We start from the raw sequence: 20,076 nt of genomic DNA on the forward strand, positions 1-20,076 counted from the left end.
AAGACCGCATTTGTACAACATTTTCGGAAGATGTTTATTTATTTCCAGCTAAGGGGCAGAACTACTTTGAATTAATGATATTATTGCACTAAATATATGTGCATGAATGTGGATCCATTTCACTGATTATCTTACTGTCCATTTTCCTTTGTTTTGGCTTGCATAGGGAAGCTGAATCATTTACACCCTAATGTCAGTAGGCATGTTCTCCCTATCGATCTCTACAAATTTCCGAAGATACTTGCGAGGAGAGTTTTTCTAAACAATCAAGAGCTCCTGAAGTTTGTGATCATTTTTTTGATTCCTATGACCTCAATGTTTGATTCAGGGGTGATATTGTTGAGAGAAATTAGATGCTTATCGCTCTTAGGGGTTTAAAGAGTTAATAAACAGGCTTCGCTTTGCTCGTCCAATCCAGTCTTTCATTCTCCCAAAAGAATCTCTTTTTTTTCGGGGGAGGGGGAGAAGGGGAGCTTTCACGAGAAAGCATTTTTCAAATTGAAAGAGACTTACATTTTTTGCGCAACAATGAAATTAAATCAAATTACTACCTGTCTAAAAAATAACACACCAGCATCTGTTAAAATACTTACCCACAAGATCAGACTGTTGGTAAGCTTGTCCAAACCTGTTCTTTTGAATTTACTCACCCCTATAGGGAAAATCATGGTAAAGTTAGGAAATCGTATTGTTGTAAACAATTACTTCTAAGAAGATTTTCATACATGCAAGATTTGAAAAAAGTGCTGCATAATGAAAAACATGTTGAAACTAGTCATCAACTAGGATTCTCATGACAGTGCCTTCTTTAAAATTTCCAGCTGCCCTGTTGGTGCCTTCCCATTAATCAAAACCTACTCCAACAGGAACATCAAAAAAATCCATTTACAAAGTACTAGACCCTTCCAATCCTGAGATTAACCAATAGTAAGTAATTTTTCAAATGTCAAATTGGCGTTCAAATAGAATATCAACTACAATGCATTGTTTGTCAGTAAACCCCAAATTCTCAAAACTGTCATTACAGGAAATGTATGACAGACAGTAAAGATAACTGATATCAAGATCAGGGGGGAGAAAGAGTTAATCTTAATCCATACCAGTGTTCATCATGAGTTTAGTATCATGGCCAGCATATATCACCACACCATATACCCATTTGGTGTTGCGCAGCACACAGCCCTGACAAAGGCAAATATATTAAAAGAAGTGAAAAGTTTGATAAGATTTCCTGCTCATTTTTGAAGAAAATTTGAAACTAAAAAATTAATTATTACCCTCACTTTATCAATTTTTGATGTCATATCCAGACACTATGTTAAGTTAACATTTCTTGGCACTGCGCCTAAGTGCAGCATATAAGTCAATAAATGCTCACATAAACCTCTTAGTTTCTCTGTAGCTCTCCTCACCACACATTCGATTTTCAGTTATATAATTTTATGTATGTGTAATTCCTTTTATCTATACTTATGTGTTATAATTACAAAATGGCAAAATAAACAAGAAAAATGTCTACCAATCATTTTCAAAGATAAAAGGATAACCTTGACGATATAAGAGCCAGAGGTTCCTTAATGAGCCTCACGTGATTAAGTGTTGGCTGACAATGTTAGCTCAGTCAATAAGGTTTGGCAAAGCTCAAATTAAGTTAGCACAACCTAGAGGTACCTCCAATATGAGGGGATTTAAACAATAATGCTTTACATGTAGTTCAATTGTACTGATTGTTTCTAAATTAGCTGCTTTGTTATCCCCACTCCTATCCACATTTAATATAAAATATTTACAAGTTTTCTTAGATGAGCATTCACTGCACCCCCACCAGGTATTTATATATATTGTATATATAAATTCTTACATTGGTGCTCTGAAGGAGGGCAATTGGTTGAACCCACCTTACATCATACAAAGTTAAACTCATGCAAGTTTAGCTGAAGAAATTATTATCAAATGTTCCATTTCAGGAGAAACGTTTAAAAAGCATACCCTCAAGATGACATTTTCATTGTCCAGAGGATAATTATTTCCATCATACATCAACCTTCCCTGAAGTTTTTCCAGCCTGTTGTTTGGTGGATCACAAGTAATTTCCACTAAAGACAAATACATAAATGTTATCATTAAATTGAGAAGACCACTTTTTAAAATGGCAAAAATTTTATCATTCATATTTCTTCAGCTGTTGAATGGCCCTCTTTTGCTTGTTCATACCTCAAGAATTTGGAAGAAGTGGAAACAGTGAAACAGGGGACAACTTACACGCAGACAAAAAAAAGTTTTACACATATTTTTACACATGAAATAGCAAAGGCTCTCAGGAAAAAGAGATATTGTGCAGCTCTTAAAGGTAATATCACATTTAAGGAAAATAAACACCTGGAAAATACATACTTTGCACTTTTGAGAGTTGCTGTTCATCATCACCAAGCTCTCCAGTTTCAGGAAGAGGTTGACGACACTTCAGGTTGGTCTCCCTTTGGATTAGAAAACATACATGTAAAACCAGCTTACTCAGCAGACTGAAGGTTACCATGATGATGAAATACAGATTGGACTGCAATTTTTCTCATTTGTCACAGTGACAAAACCTGTCACAGCTTGGAAGAAATATACAGTTGAAATGAAATCCAGACTTCATGATAATCACACAATCTATTTTCAAAAGACTGCTTGGCTTTGAGATAACTATAGTTACTGTGTACAGTTGGTCCTCAATTATCCAGATTTTTCTTTAATCTGGACTTGCTTCTATCATAATTATAGATTAATCACATTGGAGATCCATAACAACTTTTCCCATCAAACAAAGCAGACATACTGAAACAATTTTGATGCTATTCCATAATCGCAGCTTCAGAAAATGATAGAATTAGAAATGAGCAGAGGCTGTAGCAGCTTGAAACAAACTGATCTATGCCAGCATTTTGGATCAAAAAATGTTGTTGTTAAAAATGTTTTGGAAAATACTTTCAATTGGTAAACGTCAGCAGTGTTGCATGTCATAATTTATTTTTGGCTCATTAATATTTGTACTTTTAATTATTCAGACTCTTGATTATCTGGACTACTTAGCCCAGTCCCCACAGGTCTGGATAATTGAGGTTTGACTATACATGCTCTTTACCCCTTAAACTCCCAAGATCTGATTGCTTATACTCTCCTCTACTTGCAATACATTTCCTTGTAAATTAGTTACAAGAATTTGCTGTTTGATCAAGATAACAACTACTTTAAGCTGGTAAGTTTGAGTATTCTCAATACCCACATGTATTTGCTACACGTTAATCACTTCTGGGAGTTCAAGGGTTAACAGCAATTTTCCTTTCCATAAGATATCAATGATTCAAAAAAATTTGATGTTCTTACCCATCCAGCTCAGCTGTCTCAATGTAACATAATCCATTCTCTTCACTTGTGGTGAGCACAACTACATCAGCCTAATGAATCAGAAAAATTATATAAAAGTCAAGAAATCTGCCAATCAGCAAAATCAAAGAAGCCAACATTGTCAAATAAAACATGTTCATTAATTTACTATCAACACATTTTAAATATATATATTACTGCCACAGACCAGTGGCCTGAATCCCAAGGATTCTTAAGGTTGGTTTTCACTTGGAACAGAGTCAAAGTCATAATCAGAAAAGCAGAGGGATACAATGTAGTGAAAATCAAACTGACAGTATTGGAAGAAAAATGTCAATGCTGCTCTTGACTCCACTGCTTACAATCCAGTAAAAGCTGAATTGTCATAATTGTAAGTGGAAGACTGTACTAGAGGGGCCTATGAACTGGCATGGTGATTGGTTGGTTCTTCCCTTTTCACTGATCATTTTTTTCCTGGCCTTTTAATTTTCCTCTTTTATCAAGGATCAGCTACAACCCATTCTTCAAAGTCTCCCTTTATCTTCACTCCTATATTGTCTCCTCACTCCACCAGTTCCAAAACTCACACATCACACTTTTTCACACTGTACTGACACTTGAAAAAAACACCCCAGACAAAATAAAGATTACCAATGAGCATGTCATTTTCTATCAAAACAGTGAAGCCTAACTAGTGCTGTAATTTCCTTTGTTCCAGAGACTTTACAATGTTAATTGGTATTGATCAAAGGAAAACAGAATTCATACTTTAGTTTGAATTTATTTTAGACTTGAAATCTTTTAAATCATGACACTAACACCATGCTGAGTTCAACTGCCCTTAGCCTAATCTGGGTAAAACTAGTTAGTACTTTAAACAACTCACAGGGATTTGCTCATTGTTGTCAATTCGAAGAACTTGACCAACTTGAAGATCCATCCAATTTTCTTCCTTCGGCCTTTGAAAAAAGGAATCAACAAACTATGAGTTTGTACAGCTAAGTGATACAAGCTGAGAAGAAGCTGAAAGTGCCTAATGCAGCAATCATCATGCAAAATTCTGAGTGAGGAGCATGGAAAAATATTGCAATTGAGATGCAAAGAATTAACAAGCCTTTGATTTTTTACCAAGAGCAAATCAGTTGCAGGTATTTCAATACATTATGATCATAGTGATGAATTCATTGTTTCACAGAAAATATTCATGTAACTTACCCACTGTCAGTGAGAACCTTTGCTTTTCTGTTATTGACTGCTTTATCACTTTTATGCCGTTTCTGTAATGTGCAAATTTAGACATGTCAGTTGGCTATACTCTTGACATTCCATTGAAAGTTTGCATGTCCTTAGAAGTTGCGTCACATACACTACCAATCAAATTGTTCCCAAACTTGTATTAACACGTCATGCAAAGAATTCTTTGGTCATACTCATATGATCAAAATAATAATTATCACCACCCATTTTGTTCTTCTACCAATGGAAAAAAATTAAAGGAAAAATCACTCAACCCTTTGAATCCTAACACTAGAGAGTGTCTAGCATCTAATTTCTCCTGACATATCAGTATAGAGAATAGTGTGGAGAATAGACATTGTACATGATGCTGGATGTAAAGAGTGAATTACAAAGGGAACTTACAATGTCATCTGCACCATCTTTTACTCCTGTTGCTGCCAAAACACAAATGAGAGGTACAGCTGTAGCTTCTGGACTCAATGCAGTAATTTTTGGGATAGACTAGGAAAAAAAAATACTTTTATTTACCAGAAAAGAACAAAAATAACATTATGTGTCAGGAAAAATAATTATCCTAAGGCATCATATATGTACAATTGACTCACAACCTGAGGACACCTTGCTATTACAGACACCCTGCTATTGCAGACAAGGGCCTAGGCCTCCTAGCGAAATGCAACAACAAAAAAAATTACTGAGATTAACTCTATTATAATAGACTCTCCCTATTCCATAATACGGACACTTTCATACCCCCCCCCCCTCCTCCTTCAGTGCTACTTTTCACTTGTTTTTTCTCTTGCTACATTGTTTAAACAGTACTTTGTCCAAATCAGACAATGAATCCCCCCTAGGGTGTCTGCAATTATAACAGTCAACTTGGTACATTGTACATTAACCTGGTAACTCTGACTGAAAGGGTACAGGTGTATACATTAAAATTCACAAGTAATCAAGCAGCTGATGACTATGAAGTCTCCAAGCCTCCTCCAGGGCCTCAGTCTGAGGTGATGAATGAAAAAGCTGCATGAGCAGGTCCATACCAATTCTAAACTTTGCTATTTTCTCACTCATCGCCATTGAGGGATAACATTTAGCACAGATAAGTGGCCTCAAAACACAGTGCTCATTTTAAATCTTTTCTAAGAAGTAACGCATGTCTTTCACTCCAGAAACACTGGACCTTATAATTGACATTAATCCATTCTTCTCCTTCCCACTCTGCTTATTACTAGTTCAACAGTTTTCTGGAAGCCCAGCACTCAGAGCTTGGCTACAGTTAAATGCCATCCACAACATTATTAGTTGGTGGCCCAAAGCTGGTAATTAATAAAGATAATTGTTTTCAAAATATACTTCAAAAGTAGAAAATTGTAATTTTACTCACCATGATAATGATCTGCATAATGAAATAGAGATTAGCAACCCTGCGGAATTGCTCAAATAAGTTGAGGGGAAGAAAGGTGAGAATACTGTATTTCGATGTCCTGATGTAATTGTTGACATATTGGAATTGTGCATTATACTCATGGTCATTTGTCCTCAACTGCCTCTCCTTGGCTGAAATGATATATGTATCTTATTAGACATCTTCATATGTAGTACGGCTGAGTATTTTTACAAGTTGTGCTGTATTTTGATGGGAAGGCAGTAGATTGAACAGGATAGCACGTCCAGCCAAATGGTAAAACACTTTTTTTTATTTTTGTATAAAATAACCAACTGTCCCAAATTGCGGGATATTTGTACTCATCTCTGCATTATTTTTACTCTTCTGAGTGCAGTTGGATAATAAACAGGTTTACCACTAATTTATCCACGTCAATGAACCCTGAAATAATTATTTCCTCAAAATAAGAAGCCAAAGATCTCTTGAGAATTCTAGGAGTCTCATAAACTAAAAAGCTATACTAAACGAGCTGAACACTTTAGTGAAACTATGGAAAAACTCTCATCTTCAATTTGGATTGTGTCCTTGTTTCATTAATTAAAAACAATTTGCATAATAAATTCAGATACAATTTATTGCATATTTTATTGCCATGACCAGGCCAGATGCTCCAAATTAATGATAAATTTTCTAGCCCATAGATTTTTGCAATCAGAATCAACACTGCCATCTGATATGCATGCATGAGGATTTTAGCATAAGGTAAGGTTAAATTATGCTAGCAAATCCAACTTAGGTTAACTGAGATCATATGAAAGGGCATCACATATTTAACCTCTAATACTTGTTGAAAATAGTATATATGTAAAACATTTATTAACAAAACCTAAACCAAATAAAGTGGCTCAAGGGAAAATGAAAGCAAAATATTTTCCATGCACAGAAACTTAATCTTCATTGATTTAAAAAAATTGTAACATACATGCCCACAGTTTAGGGAAAAAAAATCACACAGACAGATTTGCAATTTTCAAAACATTATCTACAACAATGCACATGTAAATGATTTTACCCAAATTTACAAATAAAAAGACGCTAATAATAGAACAAGATAATGTTTAAAGACGTATAATCTATCTCGTAAAACCAGCGTTAATCCAATAATAAGTAGCATGTAAAAGTAAGCCAGCCAGGATTAACTCATTCGTTACTACCACTCCATGAAATAAGATATCATACCCACGCGTTTAGTGTTTTTTTTTTCTATTTTTTTATTTTTTCAATAAACTTTCCAATCGGTTTTCTTTCCTTTCATAAATATATTAATATGGAGACGACCGCTCTCTCTCTTGCAAAATCAAATAATTGTATTTCATAGGTAACTCGCGTATTTGTTTTATAACGATGAGATCCCTTTTTAAAGCACGCCTTTAATACTAAATATTCTGAAAAATGACATCAGGGCCAAAATACTTTACTTTGCTCGAAACGGAAAGTACGTGGGCATAACAAACTTCGCCTTAACTTCTCCCATCGACATTGTCGCGAACTAACCTTCGGTTGTTAGGGAAACTGGAAACAGCTGCTGCAGAGAAATAGCACATCCTGACCGATGAAGGACTTAAAACTATAGACGAACAATCATACAATACCTTCTTGGTTATCTTTTGATCTGCACAAATTCATTTTCAAAGGCGTGAGACCGGTGGTTAATGTTAAACCCCAATAACAGTCGACTTGAAGTTAATTGTACACCAGGCAAGCCAAAGTCGTAATTACCGCTGTTAGTTGTGTTGTCGGCTCGCCACAAGTTAATGACTAAAGTGGAAACTAAATAGCTGGCTGATCATATTTAAAAAACGTGAAATTTCTTAAAATCCACTCTTTCATCCGATCTTCGCATATCAACCGCAAAAGTATCATCTAAGTCTTCCTCTAAGCAAATATTCGCACTACAACCTCTGTTTCAGTTTCTCTCCTTTTCTTCTGCACCAGTTGAAAGACTGGACTCCAGTCAAGTAAAAGACCGCGAAACGCCGCTAAACAGCTGCTAAACAACATGAATTTACTTAAAGTACTCTATTGATAATCTGGTTTTAAAGTGATTGAAACAAAAGGTTGCCGAAAAAATTAACGACAAAACACTGCATTAAAAGTGTAAAATTGAAACTATCTTTGTCGATTTTTTTTCTTTTACGAAAGGATTTGGATATTGCCAGGAGCCCATTATGTTATTGACATTGGCATTGCTAAGTTTAACACTGAGTATGACAAGAATGTTAAAATAATTCCCTAAGAGACTTAACTACAATCGCAAAAAATGATAAAAAAAAAGTATTAGCTCATTGAATGCAAATATGTCGGCTCAAATCTCTAGTGGCCATTATCATTTAGAGATCAGCAATCGGCTAATTATTTCGTCAAGGCCAAATTCGAAGCCTGAACGCCAACACAAGTGCCCAAACGAGAACGAGGTCATTCAAACCAAGAATATTGGCCATGACCAAGCCCTTGTTCATAATAAGAAAAAGCCATCTGTTTTCTTAGTAAGCAATGTGTGGTTTGCAAACATGTTTGGTATACAACCGACATTGTACACCAAAGCATCAGCGAACATGTAAACATTTGGCAATCATAAACAAGGATCTCTTTTCAGTACTGAACCCTGTTCCGTTGTTTTGTCAATTTCTTTACATGACTTTGTGTGCCGAAGAAATGCCTAACTTCCATAGAAGTAACTTTCAACAACTGCAGTATCTTACTTGATACTCGGGCAGTACGAGACTTCATGATGTGTGTGACCTTCAATCTTTCAGCCTCCTAAAATCGTGCCACCTCAATGTAAAACCACGCTAATGATGACGATGCGATGATCATTTGAACGCGGAACTTCTTTACTTCTGTTCCACTTTGAATATTTAGGCAAAGTCCAACTGCGGGAAGTAAGGAGTTGACGTTAGATTATGATTTTGGGTTCTTGACTAACAAAATCTATAGTTTCCTTAATTTTAAGACTCGCTATCATGCAATCGTTTCATAAGATATGATAAAAACTTTATTTACGTGTCATAAATAGTTTGGCATGACTGCTCAATAATTGGGGACACTAAATTACTATTTACTTACCTAATATGAAATAAAATAATTAAAATAAAGGTTGATTAAAAATACAAGCTCAGCGATGGAGAAAACTAATATAGCAAATATTCACATTTTTAAGCTACAATGTGCCCGAAAGGCCATCCACTCCTCATTCTCGAGTCTCAAGAGATCTAACTGTCACACCCTAGTTTTAGATTGCTTAGGAATGCTTACAGTTCTTACGTTTGTTTCTAGCTAGTCTACTCCATGGCGACGGCTTGAGATACTCGAGACTGCACTTTCCGTATATGGCATCATGCCTGAGAAACTCTCTCTAGAGGCTTGCATTCATTAGTGAGGTCAGGTAAGAACGCGCGGTTAGTATAACTTCGCGCTGCCTTTGAGAAGTTTGCCGGCAAGGTCTCTTTTTTAAGGCAAGGATCAGTGAGTTATGGTTGTGAGCTTCAACCAGAATGCTCGGAAATTTTGTTTCGAAACTGAATGGATTGGCTCGGTCAAACTGGAAAAGTTTTGGAAAATAAATTCCACCTTTCAAGGAGAATCTTTCGTTTTGGTTAGACCGGTAAGATGGAACCTCTTTCGTTCCATTTGGCCACTGATGCACTTCAAGCCAAAGCCTCTTTGTTGTACTCACAAAGCAACATAGCCGATCAAAATTACCAGTGCACTAGTTCGTATTGCTTATTCTTTTCAAGTAAATTATAGAACTGCATTTTCACCAATGCACAGAGAATAAAGGCTGATAGGTGATGAACGAAGAGAAAATAATGCACCATTATTATCTCTTGAGTTACATAGAAAGCTAAGTTTATTTTTCCCTTTGTGAAAAGGTACTTTCAAATAGCCTCGTTTTGCACATCTGGTCATGTAATAAGCTTGCATTCGCGCTATCGTTCTTCATTGGCATTTAAAGTTGATCTCAATTCTAGAAGACCCCTCCCTGATTCCTGTCGAAAGCTTGGATAAGAATTCTGACCAGATGGATCTCTCTTTACTCTACAAGTCAACAAAGTCATACACTTGAACGAAGGAACTACAGTGAGAATTTACGAGTTTCCAGTGGAAAGTGTTTTTTTGTACCAAGGCAACAGTTTACAATCTCTTGACCAAGGAAAGTGTTTTAGTCAAAACAATCTAAAGAATGAGCGCGAAATTTTATTTCAAGAGGGGAAGGAAACGAGAGCAAAAGGAAGTCCTTGTTCAATTTGCCATCGAGTAATCTACAAAAAAAAATCAATCTTCTAGTAGGCGCGATCATTCAATCCATCATTGGGCGCGATTCGTGCAAAAGTGCATGGATCAGGCCCAATGAGATTCTACCTTAGTCTGTTAAAAAATTTTTTCCATTTTTTTTGCATCTCTGGAAAAATACGCTCACAAAAACCATTATCCTTCTAGGAGTAGGTGTGACATAAAATCATGTGATTCTCTGTCGATCGAGCTGACGCCTCAAAGGCCAGGAGCTAGAAGATAGCTAAGAGTTACTTGCAAAGAAAAGCCACTGGAGTACTTTTTTTTCTGTGCCAGCCTTTTTGAAAGTAATATTTCCTTTCCAAGATATAAAAGAATTCAGTGCGCGAATCTCTTTAATAAGTATGGTAAGGGGTGACTAAAAGGGTGATAAAAGTTAAAAATAATTTAACAGAAAATCTTTAAAATTAGCTCTCAGCCGAATTATCAAACATCTCGCACAGCAAAAAGTCGCTCCTGCAAAGTACAGAAATTTGTGGCCATTGATTCATGATAACTCGAACGCCTAAGGAGAAATAATGAAAAAAGCTTGAGTTATCAGGAACTCTAGTTATTATTAAATTGTGATAAAGGAACAAAAACAAAAAAAATACAGTGTATACCAAGAAATTATAATTATTATTTCTTTTAGTTACTTTTCAGTTCTATTCTGACGGTGCACATTTTGATCCAATTCTATTTCAAAGAAGAGAAGGCGAACGAAGACAGAACATTTTGCAATTAAGAATTAAAAACGAAAATATAAAGAATTGTAAGCTTCTTCAAAATAATGCAAATTTTTAGACTAACGTACAGATAGACACGACTTATCTCGTATCGACAACTGAGTTATCGAGGGTGCGAGTATACAGAAAATCTCCTGAAGAGGAGCGAAAAATACTTCAAGTCAGAGGTTGCATGACCAGGATTCGAGTGACCCACCATAAAATCAACCAATAAGTGCATAGTGTAAACCAGGGAAATATCGCTAGTTTTGGCTCGAATAAGTGCGAAGTTCGATTCGACTGTAGTTATTTTATTTCAGGCTCGTCCCATGTCTGAGAAATCTTGGTTATGTGATTCAGAGTTAGATGCGCGAGCTTTGAAACTTAAGCTTTGTTCGGTGAGAAAAGGTATGACAAGGAGAAGGGGTTATAGCGAAAAGACTAAAGTTGCTCCTGTATCTCCTTTAGCCTGATATGCAATTCCGCGTTAATTTGTAAATTTGTTAATGAAGCTAGCTCTACTTTTTTTCTCATCACTGATGATTAAACCCTGACGTTTTAATCTTTTATTTATCTTCAAATAGTTGACGAAAAATTTTAAAAAATCATGACCAATGGGGAAGAGAGCATCATATCACTGCTTAAACGACTAAAGTACCACTTTAAAATATATGCAATTGGAGGTAAATCGTAGATGCTTATTTTCTCCATAACTCAAAAAGTGAAAATTAATTTCACTATACGCTGGCGTTTCATGCGTTATTTCGATTCATTTCAGCCAGTTTCAGCTTAATGCTACAATTTGCTTTGCGGCAGAACTACGGACAATAAACAGAGTATCTATGTTTATTCCGATACCGTCAACATTTCTGTCAGTTGGTTGTCAGGTAATAAGGATAGGGCAACTGAAGAGACTCGACGGCGCTTTGTTATTGACACGACTCAGAAATCGCAGAGAAGACGAAAATTCTTAGGAGAACTAAACCGTTATAAAGAAATATGCCGCAACAGTTTCGATACACAACGGAAATCCTTGTGCGTTTTTGACAAAAAGAATATAATATCACCTATATTGTACTAGGTGCAAAACGACTCTTCGTCATAACTCGCTTAGGACTGGTCAAATAATCGAAATTGTTTCACAATTCAGTTTATTCATCATGAATGCTACCACGGTAGGCTATAACATTAACACAACATTGCCCAAAACCTTATCAATAAACGCGCTGACACCAAAAAAAAAAGAACAAAAAAAGGTTAGAGGGACTTCATCTTAATCATGTTAAAGCCCGGACCAATCATTAGAAGCAACTCTAATAATAAGTAAAAAAGATGCGAGTTTCGTTAATTCTGGTGGTACGTTAGCCAGTATAAACATTTACTAACGGTGTTAAGAGAAATAAAACTGTTACCGTAACTCCAGTCGAATATTCGCTCGTTCGTGCGTCTTTAATATTACCACTCAAATCTCTTGACGCACGTTTGGTGTTTTGTCGACTCTTTGGTATAATTCGTAGAATGACTGTCGGCAGGTTTTGAAGCGAGATCGATATGTTTTCAAAACCGTCAGCCACGGCAACGGAGAACGTCAAGAATTCTGGGATTTGCAGGTGATGGCTGTTAAGTTTTAATTTTAAATGTCCCATTCAATTGTTGAGAGCGTGGTTTTATGCTATTGAGTTCTGCCCTCACCACAACCACTTTTCCGCAAATCCTCGCTTAAGCAGGACCAATCGATTCCGTTGAGTCAAACGGCAAATAGGAAATCTCACTGTTCACTGGGAATTCCCCAAGCGAGAGTCGTCGCAATAATTATGACTTGAGGCTATCACTTGATAAATATTAATAAACCTCGAAAATAAAAACAAGGATAGACACAACGATAAGAAACAAATTGGCGCCCGTTTATCTTGCAATGAGGTTTTCTGTAAAGATGGAATCGTTAACCTACAATCAACGTTATCAGATATTTTTTTCAATATATACCGAGCATTTTACATGTTTACCTTTGTATTTGTATCTTGTTGCCATTGGTCCGTGGAAAATAATTTTAATATTTTAATATTTTAAATTTTAAAATTCAGCTTAAAGTGAATATAAACTGCTACTGTTCAAACGAAAAAGCTTTGAAATTTATTGTTATTACTTATTCATTCTGTTAAGCTAAATCTGACGTGTGAAATTCACAGTTCAGAGCGGAAGAAGTAATTAGTTGCCACAATTTTTCTTCTCCTCGCCTGGTTAGCATCATTATCGGAATGGGAAGGAGCTGTAGCCGGTGAAACATCGATCTTACCTTAATCAGCGACTCTCAAGAATTATCTTTGACTTATCTTTACCTGCACAAAATGAAACAAAACTTTCTTGATAGACGACTTGGGAAACTTGACACTCAAGAATATTTCTTTTTTTATCATTCACAGTTGCATGTCTGGCGGTCTCACGTCATGCCATTAATTTTTAGACGGGGCTTACGGAAAAGCTGAAAACAGATAGGTTTTCGTTTTCAACAGACAAATGAATTTTTGTCAGATGTATTGAGATGCCTTTATCTAGCGATTAACAGTCGACTAAAGAATATCTTTTAGCGTACGCGTATTAGCCTTCTTTCAGTTTGTGTGAAGAGCTTAAAAGCTTTTAAGTGCTAACGAAGTCATGTCGGGTACATAATATCTGCAGTGTAGAAAATGAAAGATAAGTTATTTTATTAGCATAAGCAAGTGATAGTTTAAGAGTTACAAGAATGAGAAAAAATTTCTAAATCATGTCGTGAATTTCTATGTTTTGGATAGCGAGCTTCCAACTGAGTAAAAGTCAAATGGAAATGGCCGTTTTTACGGTGGTGAAGATGTTCTTAACATAGGGAAAAGGGAGAGCGGTAGAAGAAGACAAAATGTAGGGCGCAGAGGCTAATGCGGAGGCGTGGGGCGAGGCTTGGAAGAGAAAATGCCCAGCTGTTTTTGGACCTTGATTATTGAGATTGAACGACCATTGAGCGATTATGAAGGCGTTACTCAAAAGCGCCGGCAGTGAAAAGTAGGTCATCAAAGGTGCTTTAAAAATGCCTTTTACGAAGTGGATAGACAGCCGAAGTGATGTAATCCGTGACTCTGCCTTAAGATCGCGGTTCAGTTACTGAAAACTGATCCGTTGAATGTTTAGAATTTTAAAGAGGGGCACTTTCAATTGTGTACAAAGCTTATACCGTCATAGGGAAAAGAGAAAAAAAGTTTTTCCCTTACAAGACTTACAAGTCTTCAGTTCATAGTTTTCTCGTTTTGTGCTAGCTATTTTCATGTTGATTTATTTTACTTCTTGGGAGCTTGTTTGTTTCAATTTGTCCTCCGACGTTTTTTTTAAATCAGTGTTTTTTCGATTAAAAAGACTCCTCCAGGAAAACCATTTCCAGGAAAAATTTGCTATTGTGGATCATGTTTACAAGGCCGGAAATTTAAAAATTTACTCCGTTCAAGTCTGCCTTAGAACTATTGACACGTATGAGTGTTTCTTAGATATTGGAAACAATTTTTTTTTTTCGGACAAGTAGCACATGATGGTTCATGTCAGGATCAAAAATGGCATCTGTAGTTCTTTAGGTCTGGCCCAGGTCTAAGCCTGGGTGAGTCCTAACCCTCAAAACAGTTCCGTCGCCGCGCCTCAGGCTAACGGGAAATTAGTTTTGAACAATCGCTTCAGTTTTCATAATGGAAATATCGGACATGCTGTTGGGATTCGAAAACCATCTGGACAACCACGAGAGCTCAAAGATCTATGAGATGAGGGGTTGTGAGGTTTTTGAGCCTGATCAGGGGCTGCTAACTCATAAGGATTGTCAGTCTACAAATGAAAGCATGCAGTTACCAGTCAACTGAGTGAAAAAAGGTGAATGACCTAAGCATAACTTTTTATCGAATCAAATACAAAAATGCAAAACTTGGTTAAGGAGACTGAGAGCATCACGAGTTTAAATTAGTCATGAACCTTTTTGTCATTAGAATTTTAAAAAATAACTTAAAAACACACTGTAGATGGCGTGACTTGGACGAAACCGGAAGTGAAACAAAAGTAACACACTTCATGACGGATATACGTTTATCCTATGTCCAAATATAGTAAAGAGTCGTGACGTGTCTTACGCTCAATATGGCGGACGAGAACGCTCTTTCTCATCCAAAAATTTATAATTCTGAGCGTCGCGTTTAAATACGGATCACTGGCATATTTCTACACAACGATGACTTGTCTATAAAATGAGGAATATTAGTCATGTCTCTTTTGAAGAAAGGAGGCTATACAAGTTATGTTTCAACGCGTTCAGAAGATGACTCGGTAATTGACCATGAAATACAAAATGTCTCGTCATCGCGGGTTTATATCTTTGGGAATGATCGAGCCGAGGAAGTTGAGATCGAGGATGGTTCAGTGGAGATGACAGAGCTTAGACCAAGGAGTAGAAACAAGAGATCATATGCATCCACTAAAACAGCCTCTAAACAGTCTAAGAAGACAGAAACTATCGATCGTGAAATTCAACCATCTGATACCATTCAAAGTTTCTCTCTACAATACGGGTGTACGGTATGTGATTTTAATACTTATTTCAATTTAATTTGTTCCACTTTTTATGCCAATTGATATATTATATACAAATGGATAGGAAGACGAAAATAAAAACTTATATAATATGCTTATCCCTGTTTTATGTTCCAAGGTTGGAAATTATTTGTACAATCAATAATTAGCTTGGATCATACTCCTTACATAACCTTAAATAATGCCGTTTTGAATTGGTAATGTTGTTTTATAACTTCATGATTAACTTAAACACTTTAAAGAGGTGAATGTAAGGGTTTTTATTTTTCTATGATCAAGAACACCATGCCCTTTAGTTCGATACATCTTATAGAGCTCGAGGGCGTCAAGACAAAAAAATAATATTGGTTACCGTAACATTTTTTCTCGGCTAGAATACTGGTTGATGAGGCAGAGGACTGCAAACGAGGGCGAAGATGAAAACAATGATATTGGTTAACCATAAAATTTTTTCTTGAGTAGAAAACTGGTTGATGTGGTAGAGGGCTCCAAACTAGGGAAGGAATTATGTTAAATTTTGGCGGTCCTGTTCTGCTTAATTTCAAGAATTGCATAATTTTTCTTCAATTTACTTCAGGAAAAAATTGAGGAAAGGAAAATTGAAGTACTGCCAATCAACTGGATTGAAGTACAATTCCATTAGTTATTATTTGCATTTAACCATTTCACACTCATGAGTGTATGGCCTCTGATATTTCCTTACAGTATCACCTTTGAATCAAATTTAACACAGTGGTGTGGTTGTTAGGTTCTTGTTCTGGAGAGTGTGTTAGAACTGTTAGTATTCCCTTATGGGAATAACAGAAATGATCAGCACTTAAGAGGCTCCTGATTGTTAAAAAATTCCCCAGTCAGTATCATAGGAAAGGTTAAGAAAACAGTGTTCCAGAGAATATGATTGCTAAAGTTAAAATAAAGTTATTTAAATTTTTTTGGGTGCAAATTACCAAATTTAAATATGGAATTTACAGACTCATGTTGGCTTGTATTGTAAATGTTGATACTGACTGAGCATTGTTTTTCCACAGATTGCAGAGCTAAAGAGAGTTAACAACCTATACAGTGATCAAGATTTTTATGCACTTAAGACCATTAAAATCCCAGTCCAACCACATGGGATATTGACTGAAGTTTCTGAGAAAAAGCAAAGACCTCCATCTCTCAAAATACCAGGGAACCAGCCTTCTTCATCAGGGGTAGATAATGATGATGAGAATGACGAGTCTGATTATGAGGACATGGAACCCAATGGAGAGTGTGTTAGAACTGTTAGTATTCGGTCTGCTCTTGATTCACCAAACAGCTTTCTAAAGCACATGGACAATGATCTTAAACTTATTTGCAAATCAACACCTTTGCGGAAGAGTAATCTTGATGAAGTCACAAGAACACTGACGATTAATTGCATAAACCCTATAAAACTGAGAAAACAGCAAGAAAAGACACTTGGTGCTGCTTGCGGAGTTGGTTGGAAGGGAGTAATTGTGCTTGTGTTTGTTGTAGGTATATTACTGCCTGGATTCATTGCCTTTGTATACCTTAGAACAAAGTACACAGATCAGGACCAAAGTTCTGATAATAGCTGACCAAAATATATTTTTTTATATTTATGGCACATACAGACATAAATTTTGACTATTTAATACTCCTTGTACAAAAAATTTAGTGATGGAATTATTGAAATGAAAGTGAGAAAGAAATCAAAGTGGAGTTCTATTGGTGATGTACACTGCCAGATTAAGATATAAATTATACAAAAATAGTGAGATTTAGTTGCAAAGTTAGTTATGTAAAACAAAATTTAAATTTCTGATCATAATGGACATTAATCAGTGGCTCAATCTGTAAACTTTTTTATCTTTCTCAACTTGATGCTAATATAATATGTTACAATATTGTTGGATGCTTTTGAGTGCTCCCTACCTGTGCATAAGCTTAGGACATTTCCACAGTTGTTGCAAACCCTAGCCATACTTCCTTCTAAAACATTTTCTTGTGTTGTCAAGGACTCAATCTTAGGCCACTGCATACTATACAAGTCTAATAGTCTTGAAGATAAAATTAATTCATTTCACTCAAAGATCTTTTTAACTAAGCGTCAACAGTAAACTTTGCTTTGACTGGCAATGGTGTTACATCATTCAGTTGGAACACAGCTTATCACATTACTTTGTTGGACAAAAAAATAAGAGACAGAGAAGGATTTTCTGTTCAAACTCTGAAGACAATTTGGAATCCAACCCTTGTTATCCGCAGGGCTACCCAAACAGACCAAGGCGATGAGGATGACTGTGCTTACTACTTTTGCCATCCAAGACTTGTACACATGTTCTGACGAGCCTTTGTGAAGCTTGCATAAATATGTTGTTGTTTTTCTTGAAATGTCCCACAACTTTGTAGGGCAACCAAAATGATTCACGAGGAAAAGTTTCTGGAACAGTACATTCTCTCGACTTTAGGAATAAGTTTGAGCAGTAATCATTAAGAAAGTGGTGCTGTCATGTAATCTTTGCTTCCACAAACGACTTTCTTCTATTGGCCAATATTGAAGAAGACCTAAATGCACTATTTCCTATTATCAAATTACAGTTGTGCTTGAGGCATCTGCCTTGTAACAATTCTTGCATTGATATTTGGGTTGTTATTTGAAAACTCTCTTCCTTCAAAGGGCTGTTGCTATTTGATAGGTGTTAATTTATTGAGAAATTTAAAGTAATAAAGAAATCTTAAATGCAATTAAATAGACAGTATTGGTTGAGCTGGCATTTTTTCCTTCTTTTCTCTACTGTAGCTGGTGGGTTTTATTTTTCCATGCTAACTTAGACAAGGCACCACCTGTATTCCCTGAAGTTGTTATGGGTATAGACACCCACACATATTGAAGCCTGATAATACAGGCAGCAGAAGCTGACTCTTTTAACCACTTATGCATTTCCTTACTTTTTTTCTCCTGGTTTTCCCTCTTCCCTAGCTGTTCCTTTTTCAGTTTTTAGTCAGATGGTATACAACCATTGGCTCATTTCAAAATCTACAACGTTCTGATAATGATGCAGAATATAACACAGCTTTGACTCCTCAAGAAACTACCACCAACTGAAAACCCACGAGATCTGAGAATCAAAGTTACTGCATTCTCTGATAGAAAAATGTTGATTCTATTAACTAAGACTTGAAAAGAACTCAAAACTACACAATTTAAGTCACGATTGACAGATATACTCCTTAACGACAAAAGTTGTCGTTTCTTTCTGGTCTCTCTCTAGAGGTCATTCTTTTGTTTATTTTAGGATCGGACTCACATTCGACAAACTATTTAAGACTCTTTTTAATAGTTCTAACTAATGACTTGGGACTTTGCTTAGGTGCCCCTTGGAGGAGAAACAATGTACTTTTAATCTCCACTAGAAAAAAGTGCAAATGAAAATTAACTACTGACCGTATTTTGGATTCTACAGACCACAATTGTCTCCAGTTGTGAAGACTAGACTTACTAGACAATTTGGTCGCACACGCACCCCAATGCGTGTTCTAAAAACAGCTTGTGTTTAGCTTATAGCCAAAAAAAACATGGGCATGCTATGCATGCAAGAGTTATTTTTTTGGGGTGAGGGACTACTTGAAACAGTATAAGTGATGTCTACATGTTTACAAAAGGAAAGAAGAGTTTTAACGCGGATAAGGACGAAAATGTCGAGTTAACTCACACACAGGTGTGTTGTGCGAATAACTGTACCCAGAAATAACCTGTATTGGTGCCACCGATACTTGTTAGTACAAAATGCAGACTGCAGACTGGATACAAAATGTAGACTAGGTACAAAATGTAGACTGCAGACTACAGGTGGGTACAAAATGCACACTGAGAACCTTAAGAGTTTTTTCGTCTGGTTTCTTAAACTTACCGAGCGTCACGCAATTGCTTTTCCGCGATCAGCTTTCACGATTATTTGCACTATTGTGGAATATTCCTGGCCCATTTCTTGATCAAGATCGATCTTAATATAATTTCAAGCCTTCGCAGTCTTCTCACTTTGCGCGCGAGTTGGTTGGTGTGATGCCTGTACAGATTTTACCAACATAAGAGTAGATGTAGATGTAAATGAGATGTCACTACGGAATATTTAACATTCACAACCTTCAAGAAACAATCGACAGCTTTGCAGGTGGTCCGAATTATCATCTTTTTCAGCGGTATGTGTTTATTTTGTTGACAAAATTGCGGACCGAGCCCAAAACTGTTCCTTTGACTTGATATATTTTCGACGTTAGTGGATCACATCATATTAACTTACCTCCGTAAATTATTCATTCCGAATAACAAAATCAAATAAACATGCTTACGATGGTATCTAAATTCGCCCTTGACCAAACACAAACGACTCCACAAGATCACTTTCTCCAGGCATCGAAAACATACACAAAATCGTC

At 36.2% G+C, this 20,076-nt stretch overlaps 2 protein-coding genes across 5 annotated transcripts in view; one reads left to right on the forward strand and one right to left on the reverse strand.

Annotated features, from left to right (window-relative positions):
* The window catches only part of LOC113683497 (phospholipid-transporting ATPase ID), a 37,322-nt gene extending 17,573 nt beyond the window's left edge, over positions 1-19,749 (reverse strand). For 2 of the 4 annotated variants that reach the window (XM_027200743.2, XM_089204133.1), the window contains exons 1-10: positions 7,651-7,993; positions 5,996-6,168; positions 5,011-5,109; positions 4,585-4,646; positions 4,256-4,328; positions 3,370-3,440; positions 2,395-2,477; positions 1,990-2,096; positions 1,101-1,182; positions 594-652 (exon numbers count right to left, since the gene is read on the reverse strand). In XM_027200743.2, coding sequence (XP_027056544.2) covers positions 594-652; positions 1,101-1,182; positions 1,990-2,096; positions 2,395-2,477; positions 3,370-3,440; positions 4,256-4,328; positions 4,585-4,646; positions 5,011-5,109; positions 5,996-6,168; positions 7,651-7,684 — 843 coding nt within the window. In that variant the 5' untranslated portion in view covers positions 7,685-7,993. Of the gene's footprint in view, positions 1-593; positions 653-1,100; positions 1,183-1,989; positions 2,097-2,394; positions 2,478-3,369; positions 3,441-4,255; positions 4,329-4,584; positions 4,647-5,010; positions 5,110-5,995; positions 6,169-7,650; positions 7,994-8,760; positions 8,932-12,467; positions 12,848-19,550 lie in introns of those variants that run through there. The other 2 variants (XM_089204132.1, XM_089204131.1) reach the window with 2 other exon arrangements.
* LOC113683560 (lysM and putative peptidoglycan-binding domain-containing protein 3) lies at positions 15,170-18,406 on the forward strand. Its single transcript, XM_027200816.2, has 2 exons — positions 15,170-15,633; positions 16,677-18,406. Exons 1-2 carry the CDS (start codon positions 15,322-15,324, stop codon positions 17,232-17,234), a joined length of 870 nt encoding a protein of 289 aa, XP_027056617.2. The 5' UTR covers positions 15,170-15,321; the 3' UTR covers positions 17,235-18,406.
* Positions 19,750-20,076: the final 327 nt, after the last annotated feature.

This window comes from Pocillopora damicornis, chromosome 4 (assembly GCF_964200805.1).
Source record: "Pocillopora damicornis chromosome 4, jaPocDami1.2, whole genome shotgun sequence".
NCBI lineage: Eukaryota > Metazoa > Cnidaria > Anthozoa > Scleractinia > Pocilloporidae > Pocillopora > Pocillopora damicornis.

What these genes read in the sequence shown, in the direction of transcription:
- LOC113683560 (XM_027200816.2), top strand. Translation starts at nt 15,322, where the DNA reads ATGTCTCTTTTGAAGAAAGGAGGCTATACAAGTTATGTTTCAACGCGT. An exon ending in CTCTACAATACGGGTGTACG is followed by an intron (nt 15,634 to 16,676) that starts GTATGTGATTTT and finishes GTTTTTCCACAG; the next exon opens with ATTGCAGAGCTAAAGAGAGT.